The sequence below is a fragment of the Argopecten irradians genome, chromosome 13 (genome assembly GCF_041381155.1).
Source record: "Argopecten irradians isolate NY chromosome 13, Ai_NY, whole genome shotgun sequence".
NCBI lineage: Eukaryota > Metazoa > Mollusca > Bivalvia > Pectinida > Pectinidae > Argopecten > Argopecten irradians.
Window position 1 is genome coordinate 10848390 of NC_091146.1, and position 25133 is coordinate 10873522.

A 25133-nucleotide genomic window follows, 5' to 3' on the forward strand; every position below is an offset into this window, starting at 1 on the left:
TCCACATAATATATAAGACAGCAAAAATGGTGCTACACCGATATAAAAATAAAACAATTGCCGTTACACCTGGGTGAATAACATGTCACGTGAGTATACACATGTTTATATACATAAAGGAGATCTGGTATTTCAAACAAAACAACGTCTAGATCATTCTGCCCGAGGAGCCGAATGTTAAACGAAAACGCGCGAACTTCCTTAGGAAGGTGAGTTGATGGCAATTTTGATAACTAGGTAATTGTGTGTCATCCCTTAAAATGTTGGTAGATTGAAGTGTATATATACTGTCAGTTGCATGTAATCAATTCAGTGAAATAATGTGAAATAGAACTATAAACCAATGATTAACTAATACACGTATTTTTTTTCTTCCAAAAAACAAATTTTATTCAATACACATATAAATAACATTATGTTCCTTTCACACAAATTTTCATATTTAAATAGATTATTCTAATCTTGAACACAAACTTTAACCACTTTCACATTTTTTACAGATATATTCATCATTTATTCATCATTACCTCTCAATCAATCATATCCATTAAAAATAAATTGATATTTGTAATTTCAAATAATCAATTTACAGGTAATTAATATTGCCATAAAATATGTCAGGTAAGGAGAGACAACTCTAATATAAAAAATAAGTAGAAGGGAGACTACTCCGTATCACCTATTCTGACATTCTATTACAAATATGATATAAATGCTTTCTTACTTCTAATAATTTCAGTGGTACACATATTATGTAATGTTATTTGTTAATATCTACTTTCTAATTTTTTTTACATTTTTAAATTTAACTTCTAATCAATCCATAATTAGTTTTAAGGAGTATAAAAAACACAATAGTATAAAAATTGATATCAACAACAAGGAGAGCTACCTCTCACATATACTTGAGTGATAAAAGAGTAATTATAAATACATGTAGTTCTTAAGTCACAGTTTTGGTAATAAAATTCGGTATTTTGAAACTATCAATTCCTTTTTCCCATTTTGTTTGATTTTTATGTATAATGACAGATTATCTTAAAGTAATTCTCTTAAAATTTGAAATGTTGATGTTGGAGAAGTTGATTTGTTTTGTTATTTTTTATTATGTTTAAATATAAGTTTCCTTAAAAGTTCTTGGTTGTTTTTCCCGTTCTCATCCCATATGTCAGACACTTCACTTTAGTGATTACACTTTTCGAGAAAGAAGATAAAAATAACGATTGATCATTACGTTGTATGATTTTGTTACCGAATAATGGTTGTGACAAAATTTGTGATATCCCATTAGGTACTATTTTAGATTTCAAATTTGACCATGCTTTCAAAACAGTGTAATAGAATTTAGGAATTTGATTGCTAATATTTAATCCATTCAAGTCAGAACATCTAGCTAGAAAATTGGTTTGCATATATTTATTATCAAATGTTTTTAAGTAGTGTTTTCCAATAGCATTCCATGCCTCGGTTTTTGTGTGCATAATTCTGGGAACTGTTTTTGATTGTACATTTTCTACAAAGTCTGTCAGATTTATCATTTCAATTTCGCCATTCAATTAACTATTACAACAAACTTTTCTTTCTATCCGATTGACTTTCCCATCCCATATGTAGTCCCATATGATTTTGTTTATTTCCTGTTACTTTTCAGGAATGCCTCTTGCTTCTATCTCAAATCCTAATAAGGATATATATAATAAGATTTGATGATTAGAGTTTTCCCTTTAAAAGTGAGATTTCTTGTTTTCCATACTTGTAGACAATTCTTAATCTTCTGAATTTTCTCTTTCCATATATTATCATTATTTATCGCATGTCCATGAAAGACGCCTAATGTTTTTTACAGCAGTTTTTGAACATTTTATTTTTGAATATCGGCTCTTTGTTTTCCATGGTCATAGGTAGATACCTTCTGTTTTATTATAATTTATTTTTGCACCTGATGCATCTTCATATATCTTTAGTAGTTTAAATGTTTGTTCTATAGATTTTTCTGTTTTATTCATAAGCTGTGTATCGTCCACATATTTAACATATTTAATTTGGTTTCAATATTATCTGATCCTGGTAGCTGTATTCCTTTTATTTCTTCATAAGATCTGATAGCACATGCTAGTGGCTCTGCCTATATAATATAAAGTAATGGTGCTATTGGGAAGCCTTGACGGGTTGATCTTGAGATTTCAAAATAGGGCGATGTATAGCCATTTGTCTGTATACATGTTTTTGAGTTTATCAAGAGCATATATTTACACTTGCTAGGCTTTATTTCCAGATTTGAACTGATGTAAACATTTCAAAACCCGCCCCCACTCAATTCTGTCAAAAGCTTTTTGTTGGTCTAAAAATATTACCGATCCTTCTTGATGTTCTCTTTCACAATAGTCTATTACGTCCTGTAGAAGTCTATTAGCATTCATTATGTTTCGCTCTGATACAAATCCTTTTTAGTCAGTATGGATTATTATTGGTAAAGTTATTTTTAATATATTACTTAAATTTTTTGCAATTTTTTTTGTAATCAGTATTTAAAGGGTTAGAGGTCTCCAATTTCTTATATCTTCTCTTTCACCTTTTTTATATAACAATTTTATAATACCTTTATGTTGAGAATTTGTTATCTTAAAGTTTCTAAAAATTTCCATAATCAATTTTGTAATCTCATTTTTAATCAAGTACCAATATTTTTTATAGAATTCAGATGTTATTCCATCTTCTCCTGGGGATATATTTAATTTTAAATTATTTATGGCTTTAGTAATTTCTTCTTGTTCAATAGGCCTATCTAGTTGCATACTTTCTTCATTAGTTAATTTATTTTCTATACACTTTGTTAAGTATTCACCTTTATTATCACTCCATCCCTCTGTCTCAAGAGTTTTTTTTTATAAAACTTTGTCTGCTCTTTGAGTATATTGTCAATCCCCCTTAAATAGGTACCTTCCTTATTTTTTATTCTATGCCACTGCACATTTTCTGCATTTTTCTTTTCTTTCCCAAAAAAAATATTTTGTTGAATGTTCTCCTTCTTCAAAATCTTGAACCCTCGATCCCACTTCAGCAGCATCTGCTTTGTTATTATGAGACGTGGACGATGCCTTAGATATGTGGGTACAGCTATTCTTCGGTGTCGTTAATGAACATATCCCTAAAATGGTGCGTCGGGTTAAACAACCCAAACAACCCGAGTGGCTAAATGAGTCCACTGTAGAACAAATAAAGCTTAGAGACATATTCAAACAACAAGGTGACATTGAAAATTATAAAATGAAACGTAACAAAGTTGTATCTATGGTCCGTTAGGCAAAATCATGTTACTTCAATAAAGTTATTGAAACTAACCTTGACAATCCAGAAAACCTTTGGAAACTTATACATGAACTTAGTCCTAAGCAAACCTCATCATTTCAGAAATTATTCCATCAGTTTTCCTGTCAAATAAGGCTTGAGTATTTTCTCTAAGAGGCTCAAGGGTCTAAACGATCACCTTAGCTCGTATACATAATGAAACAAAGACATACGTTTGTTTATTGGTTTATGAAGTTAGTCAGTGATTTTATCATTTTGACGTTTTATTCAATGAAGAATATTTCCTTCCATTACATAAAGAAACTGTTGTCCTTTTTAGTATTTTTACACCTACCCGGTCCCGGAAAATATAACCAACTCTGAAAATGATAACGGTAAATTTCATAGTTTAGGTACATATACTTATGAGATGCCCATAGTAACAGGACTGACATATAAAAGTGATTATTTCCTTATCTGACTTTATCAAATTGAAATCCTCCTTACAAAGCACTTTCATCTACATCTAAAGCTTATTTTCTAGAGAGGGAGTGCATACACTACTCAGTACTAGCATATAACAGTTCTAAGATGGGGAACTTTTCTGTTATGGACAATTAAAGAACAGTAACAGGAATGACTGTAATATTGCGGACAGATCTAAATGCAGAAAAAATATATATATAGAAAAATTCTTGTCAATATCTTTTATATTTAATTAAAATCCCTACATCACTGCATTTTATTCAAATGTGTTACCTATTTGTAGATTGTCTTATAAATACTTTTTTAAAGCTTTAAAAAGTTATATGACAATACGGACATTAGAAATTGATCAATCAAAAATTTCTACAAAAATCACATATGTCTTGATTTACCATTGAAGAAGACTATGATCTGCTGTTTTTAAGATCAAACTACATTGCTCTAGCTGGTCCCTTTCTACATTGACCACAGCGGACAAGAATATAGCAATTTCTGTAGAATGACCCATATACAAAGGCAAGCTACTGGATAAAGGCATTGAAATCCGATATTAACATATATTTCCTAGGTAGGAACTCAATAATAACATTATTATAACTAAATAACTTGATATTGCAATTATAAAGACAAAACAATGTAGTTATAATGACACAATAATTTTCCACAATGTTTGAACTTGGGAGAAGAAAGGCGAGTAACTAAATGTAAGTGTGACTTTTGATAATGCTCGCCCAACCAGGACTCACTTGGCTTTGGTGGCCTTGGGAAAAGCTAGTAAATGTGATGTCTATCAATTTATATTAAATTTTGTCAATTTCCAGACTTAATTCAAAATTAAAGGGTGAATTTAAAAGGTGAAAAAAGAATATTGCATTGTCATACAGGTGGGTTCCTGTACTAGCGAACTTTTCATCAATCTAGATTACACTTTATTGATAAGTTAATATATTATTTGATTTGAAGTATTGTCATTTATACATACTTTTTTGTCACAGGTGTATATGCATAAAATGAGCTGTTTTTTCAACAACTGCATTATGCTGTCTGAAGTACATGTAGAGGGTTCATTGTATTATTTGAATAAAACGACGTTACTCATATCGACCAAATTAAATGTTTTAATTAACAATTCAATGCACATCAATAGATTCGTACTTTAAGATAGCCGTGAAATAAGGCGACCGTGTAATATCCTGATTTGTAAAATTAAGTTGTAGGTGAAGGATTTCAAGTAAAGCTACATAACGAAACGCACCCAAATTAATGACATTGATATATTAAACCAATTCACACAACATTGATACCAAAGCAGATGAGCTACAGACTATTTACAAAACCTGTGTATTGTGTATAGTTTACCATCATGGGTACCAAACTATCGGGGAAAACTGCATGCATATCTACACATGATGTCAAATATTGCTGTCAAGGTTCATCGAAATTGATCCAGTGGTCATTGAAAATAGGTTATAAATTGTTCGGACTTTTGTCAAAATCAAATATCGGTATCGTGATCTGGTTACCATGGCAACCTACATGCACATCTACATATGGTAACCACATAACTACCACATTTCATTGAAATATTTCCTGTAGTTTAAGGGAGGAGTTGTACACATAATATGTTTCTGTATACATACCGTTTAGCCCCTAGGGGTCAGCCAGGACCAAAATGGATATGATCTTAAAATGGCTCATATAATGCTCATATGTGTTTTCCGATATAAACTCCGGGAAAATCGTTAGATCCCAGGACCATGACATTCACAATTATTGTAAAGGGCATTGAGAACTCTCAATCTATGAAAAGTATTTAAGTCTACCACATCTGCGATTTTTTTTAAACTTTAGTCAATTTTACCCCATTTGTCCCCTGCCACAGCTACTAGGGATAGTGGCCATATAAATTCACAATTTTGATTGGTAATATGCCTTAGAAGGTTTGTGTAAATTGTCAATGAATTTCCTTCATCAGTTTACGGACGCACGACGACTGACATAAGAATAAGTCACTGAAGTCAGGTGACCTAAAATGTAACTAGAACTGTCGCCAGAGTGGACGACTAATACCCTCCTCTACAAAAATAGAAATTACTCCGTTGATAAGTGACATTGCAGAACCCTATATATTTTATGTCAGGATTCTGTGCACCACATTTTATAAAATATGTCAAGAAGTTTAGGACAAAGTTGTGTTTACAGACAGAGGGACAACCCGATTCCAGTATACTCCCTTAACTTCGTTGCAGGGGGTGTAATTATCGAGAAGTTGAGAGATCATGTAAAGCCCAAATACATAAAAGATTGGAATATATATACCAGAAACAGTTTGATGGATTGGTGTGTGGCAGAATTGATTTGATACATTGTCCAAGTGGAAGTATTTACATCATATCCTTTATACAGAAATGAAAATATGCGAATTCGGATTTCCATTTGGGAAATGACACTAGTACTCTTGTAAAAGAGAAAATGAAGATATTTCTTATCTATTTTTAGATGGTAATACACAAAACGTATTAAGCTATGTATAAGCCTTAATAAGAAATATTACACATGGGCACACTACATATTTAAGAAAATGTGACTCTTGGCTACAAAGGGGGAATTTAAGTTTCTATCCTATTAAACAGTTGTTTGCATTATCAAATGGAAAATTTGGAAGAATGTAAAAGATGTAAAATTACAATCATTGTGATAGCGGCGATCATGTCTTTGTTCAGGTAGGATTATAATGTGTACAGTTATCAGAATATTAAATTATAAACAAGAGGCACAAGAGGCCTTGAGGGTCACCTGAGGGCTGATACATAAAGAGCATTGCAAAGTTGGTTCAAATATGTAAAAAGTATTTACGAATTAGAATAAACTTTAAAGTTGAACCTTCGTATTAGAATTTTTATTTTTTGTTTTTCATTTTAATAGTTAGTGTATTATGTTACCAAACCTTATTCTTAAAATTCCAATTTGCTTTGCCAACGTTAAACAACAAAAAAACCAAACTAGAAGTCAGTCAGTGTCAGTGATTTTATAACTTTCACTTTTTAATCTATGAAGTTTATTTGGTTCCATCAAACCTGTGAATTCAGAGGAAGACTTTTGAAATTTTAGCCATTTTGACCCATTTTGGTCCCACCCCTCTGGTCCCTGGGGGTCAGCCAGAACCAATATGAATATGGTGTTAAAATGCTATTTCAGGCTAATAAATCTAACCCTGTTTGACTCATTTCCTATTAAAACTAAGCAAATAATGTTCATAAATGTGTTTTTCCTATATAAACTATAGTAAATTTGACTTCCTCTCTAGTGGAAAATCCGAGCGTAACAATATAAGCTCTACCACAAAACACTGTTACACTCGCATCATTTATAGCAGTGTTTTATGAAAAATAATTATTTCACAGTACTACACGAAATGAAAAAAAATAATAACGTGCAATCTAATTTTTTTTTTTATTTGATTTGCATGTCTATCAATTATGTTTGCAAGCTAATTGTGTCGAGACACCTCCATAGATCAAGACTTATAAAATTGTGTTTCAGAGATAGACGTGCCTGATAAACCATTTCAATAGGCGACCTTGTAATCTTTTATCAGACAATCATACAGAAAAAATCTTGTGTATTTACGAGACTCTACCTACTTCGTGTCGCATGTAGATATACATGTGTATCGATAGACTCAATACTGGTTAAACGATTTGGCCTGTCGTTGCTGTTTACTACACGACTTAACAACCCCACTCTGATTATTATTTTAGATCATTGCAACCAGCTATTTCTATTATAACAGTTATTGAAGCATATTATTTGTCCAATTATAAATATCTACACATGAGGTTTGTTACATCAACTGACCAAGTTTGAAAAGAAATTGAGCGTTAGAATTGTACATGGTGCCCCTATTGCATCTTTTCTCATCTTCCTAACTGACTTTTTCTTTCCTAATGCCTCCCTTGGCACTGCATCACGTTTGACCTTGAGTTGAACGTTCGCCCCTGTGAGGAAGGCTCTGGGTTCTGTCCCCTGGCCGAGTCATACCAAAGTCTATAAAAGTGGTAGTTTCTGCTCCTGCTTAGCGCTCAGCACACAGGGAGTGGAATGACTGGTTCGCCGGTGTCAGTATAATGTGACCGGGTGGGGTGTGTAGATTGGTGTCTTCGGTGGCATGCTTCAGTGATATAGCACTATAAAAAGGGCAACAGTTCCACTATACAAGAAGACATATGAATATACCTCAGTCTCCAAAACACGCACTTCGTACAACATACACGCAACACACCTCATACATGGGAGGCCGTCCATACATGACCTTGACTGTTAATAGGACGTTATTAAATCACACAAACACACAAACAGGCTTTGGACTCCACTGGGATGTCAAATGGTGACCGATTTAGTACGATCTTTGATGCGTAATATGTCATTGCTGATAATTGTTTAGTCGATATAGTGCAACAACACGTATACATGATGTATATATCTATCACACAATAGTTTGTTGCTTGCTCGATAGCCACCCACTGACTTTCTACCGACCCACAACACCTATTAACATGGTGCCATCTTCGGGTTGCGTGACATCGAACATATCACTTTCATGAATATATTCCTGAGCAACGAAATGGAAGCAACTTTAACCCCATGCGTAATTGGGTTTTCAATACGGATGTACGTGATTTGGTAGTAGTCATATGGTCAGACAATCTAATAAGACCGCCGAACCAAATAGTTTCCCATAGACCAATTTGAAAACGTTTGCAAAGGTTCAAGGTTAATGAAGTTTTCCGGTTATTCATCAATAATTTTGAAGAGAGTCATGGCACACAGAGGTGAATAAAATATGTTACATAAGTACCATTTTGCTAACCTTTTAGATAGGGTTTCATCTTGTTATGAGTTGGCCGAATTGTTCGCGAAATGAAATCACTTTCAGAAGCAGAATTAAAAGAATTTTAAAATTCCTTTACACATTTTACATCTACATATATTGCACAAACTACACATTAGCATTTATAACTGATGTGCCCGGAGTACCCAACCAGTAGGCTCCGGAAATTTCACTTTTTATGGGATCTTTTGCCATCGAAAGGATTTCCAGAACTACATTTCAATTTGATTCTGCGGTTCCAAATGCTTTACCAGAATATCGAATATCGGCAGGCCTCGTTCTGACTTCTTAGATTTTGCTATCTGTTGAAGTAGAAGATTTATTTCAGATTAAACGTTCGGTTACATCATGTAAAATATTTGGTCCATTTTGGTCTCGGCCCTCAGACCCCCGAGTGTCAGTCGGAGAAATGTAAATGAGGTTCAACCGCCATCTTACAGGGGAAAAGTGAGACTCCATGGCCATATGATGCACAATTTTCATACTGATGATTCTGAAAATATTTGACTCATTTCCTATTACAAGTGACCAATAATGCTTAAAATATGTTTTCCCTATATAAATTATAATAAGCTTGACCCCCACCCCAAAGGGAAACGTGAGATCCCAAGGTCATATGATTTACAAATTTTGTAAAGGACCTCAAGACCTTTCCGCCTATGAATAGTATTTGATTCTACCACTTTCAAAATTTCAGTAGGCGATGTTGGACCCTTTTTGGCCCCACCTCTTATTATCAGGTCACTGAGGGGGCTATGCTAATATTATTCACAATTTTGGTTGACATTTGGCCATGAAAGGGTTTTGTATAATTTCATCGAATTTGGTTAGGTGGTTTTGGAGAAGAAGTCGAAATTGTAAATTGTTTATCGCAGCACGACAGACGACGATTATCTCGGGTGACATAAATTGCAGCGATGTGTTGATTATTCTATTGTTTTTCCTCGGTTAATGAACTCCCGTCGCAGTTAATTCATTTATCAAACAGAAGCAAGTTGTCTAAATGTCTATGTTGCTTGCATACCTGGCCGAGAGGGACAGTTCATCAGGTTGGTCACAACACCTAGGGAAGAAGATATTAGACTGTTAAATGATATAGCATGAACTAATTGTATATCATACACAGTGATTATTTTGATTGATAATGTTTGATACGTTTATTTCATGCCATACACCTTTAACAAATCAAATCAAAATGAACAACAGTAAAATTATGAATAGACGTAGCTAGCCGTGACTAAAACAATGCCTGTAATGTAATGTAATCCTCGTGTGGTGGGGGCGATGACGTCATCGATCAGGTAGGAATTATTATGTATACAGTTACCAGAAAAAAATGCCTTGCCAACCTCTTTCTATCGATATATATTGGACGGCCTATGGTCACGATAGTTAAGTTTTGATTTCCTGATCAGATGTAAAAGAATATGCAGAAACCTGTTTGAAATCATTGGGTTTGATTCATTTTTCCTCAACAGGAATGCTTAATGAGCGTCTCCATCGACATGAATTGTTTCTTATGTAACATTATGTTTAAATACCGTCACTATAATAATAAATTTATATTGTATAAAACAAATCGTCACTTTCTACATGACATTGGAAAGTGACGTGAATACTAATACATTTCCCCGTTGGTGGTGGTTGTATATCGTTCATTCACAAGTTTATTGTATAAAATTTGTTTGTTTGTTTGTTTGATTAATTAACGCCCTATGAACAGCTATGGTCATGTAAGGACGGCCTCCCATGTATGCGGTGTGTTGCGTGTATGTTATGTGATGTACGTGTTTAGGGAGACTTTGGTATATTTATGTTGTGTCTTCTTGTATAGTTGAACTGTTGCCCTTTTTATAGTGCTATATCACTGGAGCATGCCGCCGAAGACACCAAGCAACACACCCCACCCGGTCACATTATACTGACAACGGGCGAACCAGTCGTCCCACTCCGTATCAAACATCTAATGCGTAATTTGAAGAACTTCAGTTATTTTCCTTTGCAATATGCAATATCAACAAGCTAGTTTTAATTCTTACGACTTGTGGTGTTTATGACATGACTCAGATTTCTGTAGGTTCACTTGTTTATTTCGCAAATCTCCCCAGAGGAAGGTACATCTGTTTACATTGAACTTCCCGGAGGAAGGTAGTTATTCCTTTCACTGAACTCTCCGGAGGAAGGTAAAAGACACTACAACATATAAAAATAAAGGCACAATAAGACAGATGTACAATGTGTCCTTATAACTACACATGCCTAATTGAAACTTAATCTATCTCAGTACCCTCAATACTTTGATAACTATACACATAATTGACTAGAGATAATAAGTGTAAATAATGAGATATGAGAACAAAATTACACATGTAAATTACCTGGATTTCCTATTTGACAATACATTTCTATATTTGAACACAATATATATGCATTCACCTTCAGACAGAATGTCTCTAAGTACATTATTTATAATAAATTGTTATCTATAATAAAGTTTGCCTAGTAAGACATTTCGTCACATGTATACACATGTAATTATACGAGGACGAATTGACTAAATTATACTTTGATCGAAACAGTAATTATATCTATCTAAAAGGCTTATTCACATTATACCTATCTAGTAAATATACTTATATAATACCTATAATCAACATATGCTATACTAGTGACACGCAGGGTCCTAAAATATGACTTACAAGCACTGAACATGTGCTCCTGCAGACGATACATGATCAACGATAATCAAATGACTGAAAAATGGCAAATAAACCATCGTGAAATAATCACAATGACTGAATAATGTTTACAATCATATAGTAGACAAAAATACATAATATACAATCTATGGACAGGGAATAAACCTACCCTGTGGGGGGACCGAAATTTTCCTTTGATTTAGCCGTGGCCCGGCATGTTGGCAACCTGAGTCGAATCTAAAATTAGGCTAGACTAACATCCGGACTGCAAATTCCGGAAAGTTCCGGATTGCAAATAAATTGTAATAAAATTCAAAAAGTCTAAATTTACGAACATGACACGATTAACTATTGATATGGTTTTTTCGTTTACTTCAGGAAACAACATGTATCCTCTAAACTACTGACTTTGAACGTCAGAGATTTGATGCGTGACTGAAGTGGAACAAATTATTTCAATGACCTCGACACATTGTATTACCAGCATTTCCTATTATAAATATGGAGAATCCGACTGTCAGAGATTCCGACAGCGACTCTGCTACCAACACCAGCGAAAAGTGTGACTCAAACCCAAGTCCCGTTGGCGCCTTAAGCACTGCTGAGAAGCAGATCGCTGTACATTCGTCAGATGAAACATTCGAATGTTCCGCAATGTCTACACCTTCCAAAAATAAAGACAGGGAAAATGGTAAGATTTGGTCATTCAATCTGTGTGTGATATAGGACGTGTGTGCTGTGCTTGAGATACATTTTAAGTAACCATGAAATACATGCCTTCTACATGAATGATTGATCATATCTTAGATTTTTATTTCAAATCTATAGGATTTTAAATATCTCATCCTTTTAGCTTTATTTAATATATTTTCCCATCGTTTCTCAAGCATCGCCTATAAGTTTGGAAAATCCAATTGTCAGAGATCCCGTCTGCGATTCTGACACTAACAGCTGCGAATCTACACCAAGTCCCGAAGATACCGGAGATACTGCAGTGGTAGATATCACTGTATGTTCGTCGGGTGAGACACTCAAAGAGACATCATTGTCTAAAACTTTCGAAGAAAAAAAGGAGATAAATGGAAAGAAGGACTACCCAATGATCAAAGATAAAGACGATCCACAAGACGATCTGTCAATAAAAGCCGAAGTTGGTGGTACATCATCAAAATCTCCCGATGATAAAGACGATCCACGTAAGTACTTAATGACATAACAGATGTGATGACAGATTTGGGTGTGTGATATAGGACGTGTGTACTTTGTGTGTGATATAGGACGTGTGTACTTTGTTTTTGTGATATAGGACGACGTGTGTACTTTGTGTGTGATATAGGACGTGTGTACTTTGTTTTTGTGATATATGACGTGTGTATTTTGTTTGTGATAAAGGACGTGTGTACTTTGTGTGTGATAGAGGACGTGTGTACTTTTGTGTGTGATTTAGGACGTGTGTATTTTGTGATATAGGACTGTGTACTTGGTGAGTTATATAGGATGTGTGTGTACTTTTTGTGTGTGATATAGGATATGCGTACTGTGTGTGATATAGAATATTTTTGGTTTGAGTCTAATATAGCACGTGTGTGTGCCGTTTTTGAGATATATTTTGCGTTAAATAACCATGAAATACATACCTTCTACGTGAATGATTGATCATATCTAAGATTTTATTTTAAATCTATAGGATTTTAAATATCTCATCCTTTTAGCTTTATTCAATATATTTTTCCATTGTTTCTCCAGCATCGCCTATAAGTTTGGAAAATCCAATTGTCAGAGATCCCGTCTGCGATTCTGACGCTAACAGCTGCGAATCTACACCAAGTCCCGATGATACCGGATATACTGCATTGATACAGATCGCAGTATGTTCGTCGGGTGAGACACTCAAAGGGTCCGCGATGTCTACATCTTCCGAAGAGGAGATAAATGGAAATAACGACCGATCAGTGACCAAAGATAAAGACGGTTCACCGGACGATCTGTCAATAACAGCCGAAGTTGGTGGTACATCATCAAAATCTCCCGATGATAAAGACGATCCACGTAAGTACTTAATGATATAACAGATGTGATGACAGATTTGTGTGTGTGATATAGGACGTGTGTATTTGTGTGTGATATAGGACGTGTGTACTTTGTGTGTGATATAGGACGTGTGTACTTTGTGTGCGATATAGGACGTGTGTACTTTGTGTGTGATATAGGACGTGTGTACTTTGTGTGTGTGATATAGGACGTGTGTACTTTGTGTGATAAAGTACGTGTGTACTTTGTGTGTAATATAGGACGTGTGTACTTTGTGTGTGATATAGGACGTGTGCACCGTGTGTGTGATAAAGGACGAGTGTACTGTGTGTGATATAGAACGTGTGTACTTTGTATGTGATATAAGACGTGTGTACTTTGTGTGTGATATAGGATGTGTGTAGTTTTTGTGTGTGATATATGACGTGTGTACTTTGTGTGTGATATATGACGTGTGTACTTTGTGTGATAAAGGACGTGTGTACTTTGTGTGTAACATAGGACGTGTGTACTTTGTGTGTGATATAGGACGTGTGCACCGTGTGTGTGATATAGGACGTGTTTACTGTGTGTGATATAGGACGTGTGTACTTTGTGTGTGATATAGGACGTGTGTACTTTGTGTGTGATATAGGACGTGTGTACTTTGTGTGTGATATATGACGTGTGTACTTGGGTGTGATATAGGACGTGTGTACTTTGTGTGTGATATAGGACGTGTGTACTTTGTGTGTGATATAGGACGTGTGTACTTTGTGTGATAAAGTACGTGTGTACTTTGTGTGTGATATAGGACGTGTGTACTTTGTGTGTGATATAGGACGTGTGCACTTTGTGTGTGATATAGGACGTGTGTACTTTGTGTGTGATATAGGACGTGTGTACTTTGTGTGTGATATAGGACGTGTGTACTTTGTGTGTGATATAGGACGTGTGTACTTTGTGTGTGATATAGGACGTGTGTACTTTGTGTGATAAAGGACGTGTGTACTTTGTGTGTTATTGGATGTGTGTACTTTGTGTGTGATATAGGACGTGTGTACTTTGTGTGTGATATAGGACGTGTGTACTTTGTGTGATAAAGGACGTGTGTACTTTGTGTGTAATATAGGACGTGTGTACTTTGTGTGTGATATCAAACATGTGCACTTTGTGTGCGATATTGGACGTGTGTACTTTGTGTGTGATATTGGACGTGTGTACTTTGTGTGTGATATTGGACGTATGTATTTTGTTTGTGTGATATAGGAGGTGTGTACTGTGTGTGTAATATATGACGTGTGTACTTTGTGTGTGATACAGGACGTGTGTACTTTGTGTGTGATATATGACGTGTGCACTCTGTGTGTATTATAAGCCTTGTGTACTTTGTGTGTGATATAGGACGTGTGTACTTTGTGTGTGATATAGGACGTGTGTACTTTGTGTGTGATATAGGACGTGTGTACTGTGTGAGATATAGGACGTGTGTACTTTGTGTGTGATATAGGACGTGTGTACTTTGTGTGTGATATAGGACGTGTGTACTTTATGTGTGATATAGGACGTGTGTACTTTTGTGTGATAAAAGACGTGTGTAATTTGTGTGTGATATTGGATGTGTGTACTTTATGTGTGATATAGGACGTGTGTACTTTGTGTGTGATATAGGACGTGTGTACTTTGTGTGTGATATAGGACGTGTGTACTTTGTGTGTGATATAGGACGTGTGTACTTTGTGTGTGATATAGGACGTGTGTACTTTGTGTGTGATATAGGACGTGTGTACCGTGTGATATAGAACGTGTGTACTTTGTGTGTGATATAGGACGTGTGTACTTTGTGTGTGATATTGGACGGGTGTACTTTGTGTGTGATATAGGACGTGTGTACTTTGTGTGGGATATATGACGTGTGTACTTGGGTGTGATATAGGACGTGTGTACTTTGTGTGTGATATAGGACGTGTGTACTTTGTGTGTGATATAGGACGTGTGCACTTTGTGTGTGATATAGGACGTGTGTACTCTGTGTGTGATATAGGATGTGTGTACTTTGTGTGTGATATAGGACGTGTGTACTTTGTGTGTGATATAGGACGTGTGTACTTTGTGTGATAAAGGACGTGTGTACTTTGTGTGTAATATAGGACGTGTGTACTTTGTTTGTGATATAGGACGTGTGCACCGTGTGTGTGATATAGGACGTGTGTACTGTGTGTGATATAGAACGTGTGTACATTGTGTGTGATATAGGACGTGTGTATTTTGTGTGTGATATAGGACGTGTGTACTTTGTGTGTGATATAGGACATGTGTACTTTGTGTGATAAAGGACGTGTGTACTTTGTGTGTGATATTGGATGGGTGTACTTTGTGTGTGATATAGGACGTGTGTACTTTGTGTGTGATATAGGACGTGTGTACTTAGTGTGATAAAGGACGTGTGTACTTTGTGTGTAATATAGGACGTGTGTACTTTGTGTGTGATATCAAACATGTGCACTTTGTGTGCGATATTGGACGTGTGTACTTTTGTGTGTGATATTGGACGTGTGTACTTTGTGTGTGATATTGGACGTATGTATTTTGTTTGTGTGATATAGGAGGTGTGTACTGTGTGTGTAATATATGACGTGTGTACTTTGTGTGTGATATAGGACGTGTGTACTTTGTTTGTGATATATGACGTGTGCACTCTGTGTGTATTATAAGCCTTGTGTACTTTGTGTGTGATATAGAGAGCAACCAACTAAATGATTTTACATAGACCACAGTGTTAAACTTTGTTAAAGTTTTGTACTGTATTATTAAAACAAAGAAATATTAGTTAGGTATTGTGTTCTATAATTAAAGTCTAGGTTCTCATATAACACTAGATAGAAAAAAAAAGTTTGGGTCCTTCTGCTCAAACTCCAACCAGGGTAGCTTTATTGAAATCAGGCGCATTTTGCACTAAAATATCCGGAAATTCTAATGTTTTTACCTATTCATTATCAAAATTGATATTTTTAACCTAAATCTCAATATGAATTTCCAAATTGATATTATGGTTATCTAGGAATAATTACCTGTCAGAAAACATTTTTACTTTTGAAATTCATAATTAGCCAGCCAATCAGCGGCCGGGTTAAAATTCTATCCTGGGCTCAATCTTGTATACACAGGGGCCATTTCGAAGGTCTTTTTTTTATTTAGTTGGTTGATCCCTATAGCAGAAATTAAAATTCTAATACTCACCTATGATGTAAAGTGCATTTCGGCTGTATGTCAAATCTGTAATATGAACTTAATCGGTCAAGTGGTTTGTCCAGGACAGGGCTTCACCTTCGGACAGTCACCCGCGGAGTAATTCTGAAAACATGAAATGTTGAACTTACACACTGTGTTGATTAATTGCAAATTATGTATTAAATATTGAAATAGTATTAATGTTGTTTAAGTTAATTATTAGTTACATCATTAAACTTTCTGAATATAATGAAAAAATAGGAAAAGTCCCCAGCCAAGGGGAGATAATCCATTACATAATCAGGTACCCCTATAATATAGAAAATGTCAAGATTTTGGAAGAAAACCAGATATACAAACCTTTTTACATATTCAAATTTACCAGGAACATGGTTCCAGAGCCTTTCTGTTTAAAATAAACAAATTAAACAAAGATCAAACCTGTAATGAGCACAAAAGATGCATGTCTTTGTCCATGACTGGAATCTGTGCAACCAACACATATTTCCGGAAATCTTGAATGACCCTGAAACACCATTAATATGTTTCATTAAAGGAAAAAAATATTCACAAAATGGTATTTTTCATCATTATAACATAAAATGCATACTTTTAATAAACTAATTAGCCCTAATATTACAATTAATCAGTACAATTACTTAAATTAGCTTACCTGAGATGACTCCCCCAACCACCCCCCCCCCCTCCCACATCAATGATACCTGGCAGGTCTAAATACCACACCCCAAACTAGACATTATGTAATACAATGTAATTGTCTCCCCTTAATGTTACCAATTTCAAATGTATAAGCTGTAACTTATGTTTTATATATTATACCTTTATGGCTCTCGGCACTCCAATATGGCAGAGATGACTGACCCCCAATTTCTTGATTTGACCACTAATTCCTGGTTCACCTAAACTGGAACATGCATACAGTTCTGTGTACTAAATTCTGACAACTGAGGAGACCATGCACCGCGCACCCATGTGATCGTACCCATCTGATGTTAAACGCACATGTCACACGTTTACAGCCGTGCTAATTACCTGAATCTACGTTATATGTACCATTAACTTACTGGCCAATTCTAAATAAACTGCATGCATAGTCACAGTGACACATATTATTCTAAAACTTGGCGACTTACCTTTGTATCCATGGACTCACTCGGCTCCAGTGACTGACTCTTATACTTCCGGTTGCGTTCGCTATAGAGAGCAACCAACTAAATGATTTTACATAGACCACAGTGTTAAACTTTGTTAAAGTTTTGTACTGTATTATTAAAACAAAGAAATATTAGTTAGGTATTGTGTTCTATAATTAAAGTCTAGGTTCTCATATAACACTAGATAGAAAAAAAAGTTTGGGTCCTTCTGCTCAAACTCCAACCAGGGTAGCTTTATTGAAATCAGGCGCATTTTGCACTAAAATATCCGGAAATTCTAATGTTTTTACCTATTCATTATCAAAATTGATATTTTTAACCTAAATCTCAATATGAATTTCCAAATTGATATTATGGTTATCTAGGAATAATTACCTGTCAGAAAACATTTTTACTTTTGAAATTCATAATTAGCCAGCCAATCAGCGGCCGGGTTAAAATTCTATCCTGGGCTCAATCTCGTATACACAGGGGCCATTTCGAAGGTCTTTTTTTTATTTAGTTGGTTGATCCCTATAGGACGTGTGTACTTTGTGTGTGATATAGGACGTGTGTACTTTGTGTGTGATATAGGACGTGTGTACTGTGTTTTATATAGGACGTGTGTACTTTGTGTGTGATATAGGACGTGTGTACTTTGTGTGTGATATAGGACGTGTGCACCGTGTGTGTGATATAGAACGTGTGTACTTTGTGTGTGATATAGGACGTGTGTACTTTGTGTGTGATATAGGACGTGTGTAGTTTGTGTGTGATATAGGACGTGTGTACTTTGTGTGTGATATAGGACGTGTGTACTGTGTTTTATATAGGACGTGTGTACTTTGTGTGTGATATAGGACGTGTGTACTTTGTGTGTGATATAGGACGTGTGCACCGTGTGTGTGATATAGAACGTGTGTACTTTGTGTGTGATATAGGACGTGTGTACTTTGTGTGTGATATAGGACGTGTGTACTTTGTGTGTGATATAGGACGTGTGTACTTTGTGTGTGATATATGACGTGTGTACTTGGGTGTGATATAGGACGTGTGTACTTTGTGTGTGATATAGGACGTGTGTACTTTGTGTGTGATATAGGACGTTTTTACTTTGTGTGATAAAGGACGTGTGTACTTTGTGTGTGATATTGGACGTGTGTACTTTGTGTGTGATATAGGACGTGTGTACTTTGTGTGTGATATAGGACGTGTGTACTTTGTGTGATAAAGGACGTGGGTACTTTGTATGTGATATTGGATGTGTGTACTTTGTGTGTGATATAGGACGTGTGTACTTTGTGTGTGATATAGGACGTGTGTACTTTGTGTGATAAAGTACGTGTGTACTTTGTGTGTAATATAGGACGCGTGTACTTTGTGTGTGATATAGGACGTGTGCACCGTGTGTGTGATATAGGACGTGTGTACTGTGTGTGATATAGAACGTGTGTACTTTGTATGTGATATATGACGTGTGTACTTTGTGTGTGATATAGGACGTGTGTACTTTGTGTGTAACATAGGACGTGTGTACTTTGTGTGTGATATAGGACGTGAGTATTTTGTGTGTAACATAGGACGTGTGTACTTTGTGTGTGATATAGGAGGTGTGCACCGTGTGTGTGATATAGGACGTGTTTACTGTGTGTAATATAGAACGTGTGTACTTTGTGTGTGATATAGGACGTGTGTACTTTGTGTGTGATATAGGACGTGTGTACTTTGTGTGATAAAGGACGTGTGTACTTTGTGTGTGATATTGGATGTGTGTACTTTGTGTGTGATATAGGACGTGTGTACTTTGTGTGTGATATAGGACGTGTGTACTTTGTGTGATAAAGTACGTGTGTACTTTGTGTGTAATATAGGACGCGTGTACTTTGTGTGTGATATAGGACGTGTGCACCGTGTGTGTGATATAGGACGTGTGTACTGTGTGTGATATAGAACGTGTGTACTTTGTATGTGATATATGACGTGTGTACTTTGTGTGTGATATAGGACGTGTGTACTTTGTGTGTAACATAGGACGTGTGTACTTTGTGTGTGATATAGGACGTGAGTACTTTGTGTGTAACATAGGACGTGTGTACTTTGTGTGTGATATAGGAGGTGTGCACCGTGTGTGTGATATAGGACGTGTTTACTGTGTGTAATATAGAACGTGTGTACTTTGTGTGTGATATAGGACGTGTGTACTTTGTGTGTGATATAGGACGTGTGTACTTTGTGTGTGATATAGGACGTGTGTACTTTGTGTGATAAAGGACGTGTGTACTTTGTGTGTGATATTGGATGTGTGTACTTTGTGTGTGATATAGGACGTGTGTACTTTGTGTGTGATATAGGACGTGTGTACTTTGTGTGATAAAGGACGTGTGTACTTTGTGTGTAATATAGGACGTGTGTACTTTGTGTGTGATATAGGACGTGTGCACCGTGTGTGTGATATAGGACGTGTGTACTGTGTGTGATATAGAACGTGTGCACTTTGTGTGTGATATAGGACGTGTGTACTTTGTGTGTGATATAGGACGTGTGTACTTTGTGTAAGATATAGGACGTGTGTACTTTGTGTGTGATATTGGATGTGTGTACTTTGTGTGTGATATAGGACGTGTGTACTTTGTGTGTGATATAGGACGTGTGTACTTTGTGTGATAAAGGACGTGTGTACTTTGTGTGTAATATAGGACGTGTGTACTTTGTGTGTGATATCAAACATGTGCACTTTGTGTGCGATATTGGACGTGTGTACTTTGTGTGTGATATTGGACGTGTGTACTTTGTGTGTGATATTGGACGTATGTATTTTGTTTGTGTGATATAGGAGGTGTGTACTGTGTGTGTAATATATGACGTGTGATATAGGACGTGTGCACTCTGTGTGTATTATAAGCCTTGTGTACTTTGTGTGTGATATAGGACGTGTGTACTTTGTGTGTGATATAGGACGTGTGTACTTTGTGTGTGATATAGGACGTGTGTACTTTGTGTGTGATATAGGACGTGTGTACTTTGTGTGTGATATAGGACGTGTGTACTTTGTGTGTGATATAGGACGTGTGCACCGTGTGTGTGATATAGAACGTGTGTACTTTGTGTGTGATATAGGACGTGTGTACTTTGTGTGTGATATAGGACGTGTGTAGTTTGTGTGTGATATAGGACGTTTTTACTTTGTGTGATAAAGGACGTGTGTACTTTGTGTGTGATATTGGATGTGTGTACTTTGTGTGTGATATAGGACGTGTGTACTTTGTTGGTGATATAGGACGTGTGTACTTTGTGTGATAAAGGACGTGTGTACTTTGTGTTTAATATAGGACGTGTGTACTTTGTGTGTGATATAGGACGTGTGCACCGTGTGTGTGATATAGGACCGTGTGTACTGTGTGTGATATAGAACATGTGTACTTTGTGTGTGATATAGGACGTGTGTACTTTGTGTGTGATATAGGACGTGTGTAGTTTGTGTGATATAGGACGTGTGTACTTTGTGTGTGATATAGGACGTGTGTACTTTGTGTGTGTGATATAGGACGTGTGTACTTAGTGTGTGATATAGGACGTGTGCACCGTGTGTGTGATATAGGACGTGTGTACTGTGTGTGATATAGAACGTGTGTACTTTGTGTGTGATATAGGACGTGTGTACTTTGTGTGTGATATAGGACGTGTGTACTTTGTGTGTGATATAGGACGTGTGTACTTTGTGTGATAAAGGACGTGTGTACTTTGTGTGTGATATTGGATGTGTGTACTTTGTGTGTGATATAGGACGTGTGTACTTGGGTGTGATATAGGACATGTGTACTTTGTGTGTGATATAGTACGTGAGTACTGCGTGATATAGAACGTGGGTACTTTTTGTGTGATATAGGACGTGTGTACTTTTTGTGTGATATAGGACGTGTGTACTTTGTGTGTGATATAGGACGTGTGTACTGTGTGATATAGAACGTGTGTACTTTGTGTGTGATATAGGACGTGTGTACTTTGTGTGTGATATAGAATTGTGTACTTTGTGTGTGATATAGGACGTGTGTACTTTGTTTGTGATATCAAACATGTGTACTTTATGTGTGATATTGGACGTGTGTGCTTTGTGTGTGATATTGGAAGTGTATACAAATTTGAGTGTGATAAAGGATGAGTTCATTTTGTGTATCACACACAAACAGCAATTTAATGAAATATGTTACATATTGAGAATATTCAACATTTTTAAAATCAAAATTAAAAATATTGTTGCAAGCGACATAGAACAATTGTTTTTTTTTCATTCGGGAAGCATCCAAGTACGCACAAAAAAAATTAATTGCGTCATTACGTTAAGACGTCGTTCAGAACGACGTCACGATACATGTTAAACATATTACAACATTAACGGAAGTTATAGGGGAATTATGGTCTCATAAATTCCCTTTTTTGGTTGGTAAGATTATAAAGTGTCAGTCCCGAGAAATATTTTGCGTTACGTAACCATGAAATACCTACCTTCTACATGAATAATGTATTTATCTATGATTTTATTTCAAATCAATAGGAATTTAAATATATCATCCTTTTAACTTTTTTAAAGTATTTTCTATTTTTTCTACAGCATCGCCTGTTAGTTTGGAAAATCCAATTGGCAAAGATTCCAACTCCGATTCTGACACTAACAGCTGCGAATCAAAACCAAGTCCCGAAGATACCGGAAATACTGCAGCGGTAGAGATCGCTGTATGTTCGTCGGGTGAGACACTCAAAGAGACCTCATTGTCTGAAACTTTCGAAGAAAAAAGGGAGATAAATGGAAAAAAGGACTACTCAATGATCAAAGATAAAGACCATCCACAAGACGATCTGTCAATAACAGCCGAAGTTGGTGGTACATCATCAAAATCTCCCGATGATAAAGACGATCCACGTAAGTACTTAATGATATAACAGATGTGATGACAGATTTGGGTGTGTGATATAGGACGTGTGTACTTTGTGTGTGATATAGGACGTGTGTGCTTTGTGTGTGATATAGGACGTGTGTACTTTGTGTGCGATATAGGACGTGTGTACTTTGTGTGTGATATAGGACGTGTGTACTTTGTGTGTGATATAGGACGTGTGTACTTTGTGTGTGATATAGGACGTGTGTACTTTGTGTGTGATATAGGACGTGTGTACTTTGTGTGTGATATAGGATGTGTGTATTTTAAGTATAATATAGCACGTGTGTGCCGTGTTTGAGATACATTTTGCGTTAAGTAACCTTGGAATACCTACCTTCTACATGAATAATTGATCATATCAAAGATTTTATTTGAAATCAATAGGATTTTAAAAATCTCATTGTTTTAGCTGTATTTAATATATTTTCCCATTGTTTCTCCAGCATCGCCTATAAGTTTGGAAAATCCAATTGTCAGAGATCCCGTCTGCGATTTTGACACTAACAGCTGCGAATCAAAACCAAGTCCCGATGATACCGGAAATACTACAGTAGTACAGATCGCAGAATGTTCGTCGGGTGAGACACACAAAGGGTTCGCGATGTCTACATCTTCCGACGAGGAGATAAATGAAAAGAACGACCGATCAGTGACCAAAGGTAAACATACATCGACTAGGCTTTGTGAGGATAAAGACGGTCAAAAAGAGAATCTGTCAATAACAGCCGACATTGGTGGTACATCATCAAAATCCTCCACTCAAAGAGACGATCCACGTAAGTACTTAATGGTATAATAGATATGATGATTTGAGTAAGAGTGTGATATAGGACGTGTGTCCATTATGAGTGTGATATAGGACTGTGTACTTTGTGTGTGATATAGGACTTGTGTTCTGTGTGTGATTTAGGACGTGTGTACTTTGTGTGTTATATCACAGGGACCTGGCACGATTTTTTAAAACTAACAGTATACATATATATTATAGTATCAAGGGTATGAACTCGGCGGTCGAGAAAAACCGACCTATTTTTTTTAAAACCGTGATTATTTTAATAAATGGGTTTTATACAGCATTGACGGATATCTTAACTTAAAGAGAAATAATTTATCTTTCCATTGAGTACTTGATGAAAAAATTTGGCCAAGTATTGAAGAAGTTATGGCTTGATGAATCGGGAAATTTACGACAAATATGCTAGGTAGACATTTCCCTGTCCGGTCGAAATGTCGTCTCGGCTCTAATGGGTACCTCAAAAACCAAGCCAAAATCACAAAATATACGCTTGTGGTGGTAAACAGTACCCATAAGTGTGTTCATCCACAATCTCCTTTGGAGGTGTCATCACCCGTACTTTGTAGAAACTCCATCAATCGTGTACACCTTCTAAAAAGGGAAAACAATTCTGGACACTATTTCTTTTCAGGGATATAAGGTAAATGCTATTGAACATAAAACTGTATTTGTCATTAAAACATTTTTACCTCTTAAACAGTCGATTACTGTGGCTGATACGATGTTATAAAATATTAAAAAATAATAACAAAAATAAAAAATATATATCATTAATCGGATCGAACCCGAGACAGTTACATCTTGTGCCTTACATATTATCCGTTAGTCCAACAAACTTAATCATTTATAAATCAACGACGAATTATAAAGATCTTGGATGTCATCGGAAATATAGCTTAACATTTTTGAGACGACCTCTGAAATAGTCGGAGTTGGTCTCTGAGTCAGTGTCTGATGTGACGTTAGCAATGTTTAGTAGAAACGTTAACACTGAACATGAAACAAATGTGCAATCGCCGCTGTGTTTCGGGCAAAACATGTAGATTTGTGGAAATGCACATTTTCTTCATGTTTCAGATAAACATTTAATATGAACATTGATATCAATTGGAACGCTTCCATATATAACATATTTGCATGATATATTTTACAACTGATATTTGTGTGACAATGTCAAAAAAGACTCGATGTGTATGCTTTTGCAAACTGGTGTACGGTCAAACAAGCGTTCGTTGTACCTGGTATAGACATTAGTTAACATAATGACATGGTTATTTGCTGATAGATATATGTACTCAATCCTGTGTACTGAAATGAACATTTGTTTTGCATGTTTTGCCAAAATTTACAAACAACAACAATCTAAAGTCAACGGTAATACATAAGATTAGGTTAGATGTACATGAAAGTGCGCTTTTCATTACGTAAGTTTAGTTCCATTATACATCAGAAGTGATATAGATAGGCATACAAAATATCACTAGTTAATATCACAGGGTCTTAAACATCATTATTTAATGTCCTGGACAAGAGATGTGATGCTTATATGATTGGGGTTCAAATTTTGTTACAGGAAAACCTGCCACCACCACCTTAAGCCTTCTTTTCACAATCTGTGAGTTACGTATTGGACAAATTTAG

At 35.8% G+C, this 25133-nt stretch overlaps 1 protein-coding gene and 1 long non-coding RNA gene across 2 annotated transcripts; one reads left to right on the forward strand and one right to left on the reverse strand.

Annotated features, from left to right (window-relative positions):
* Positions 1-11745: 11745 nt before the first annotated feature.
* On the forward strand, positions 11746-25133 carry LOC138306165 (cell surface glycoprotein 1-like). The gene is made up of 6 exons (XM_069246558.1): positions 11746-12055; positions 12252-12560; positions 13111-13413; positions 22369-22677; positions 23140-23472; positions 25066-25133. The coding sequence occupies exons 1-6, from the start codon at positions 11866-11868 to the stop codon at positions 25131-25133; spliced, it is 1512 nt and encodes a 503-aa protein (XP_069102659.1). The 5' UTR covers positions 11746-11865.
* On the reverse strand, positions 16115-18246 carry LOC138306482 (uncharacterized). The gene is made up of 3 exons (XR_011205876.1): positions 17760-18246; positions 17047-17131; positions 16115-16728 (listed from the first exon to the last, which is right to left on the reverse strand). It is a non-coding gene; the product is annotated as an uncharacterized lncRNA (long non-coding RNA).

Coding starts and splice junctions, on each gene's coding strand:
- LOC138306165 (XM_069246558.1), top strand. CDS start 11,866: ATGGAGAATCCGACTGTCAGAGATTCCGACAGCGACTCTGCTACCAAC. Junction 22,678..23,139: donor CGATGATAAAGACGATCCAC/GTAAGTACTTAA, acceptor TTGTTTCTCCAG/CATCGCCTATAAGTTTGGAA. Junction 23,473..25,065: donor CACTCAAAGAGACGATCCAC/GTAAGTACTTAA, acceptor ATTTTGTTACAG/GAAAACCTGCCACCACCACC.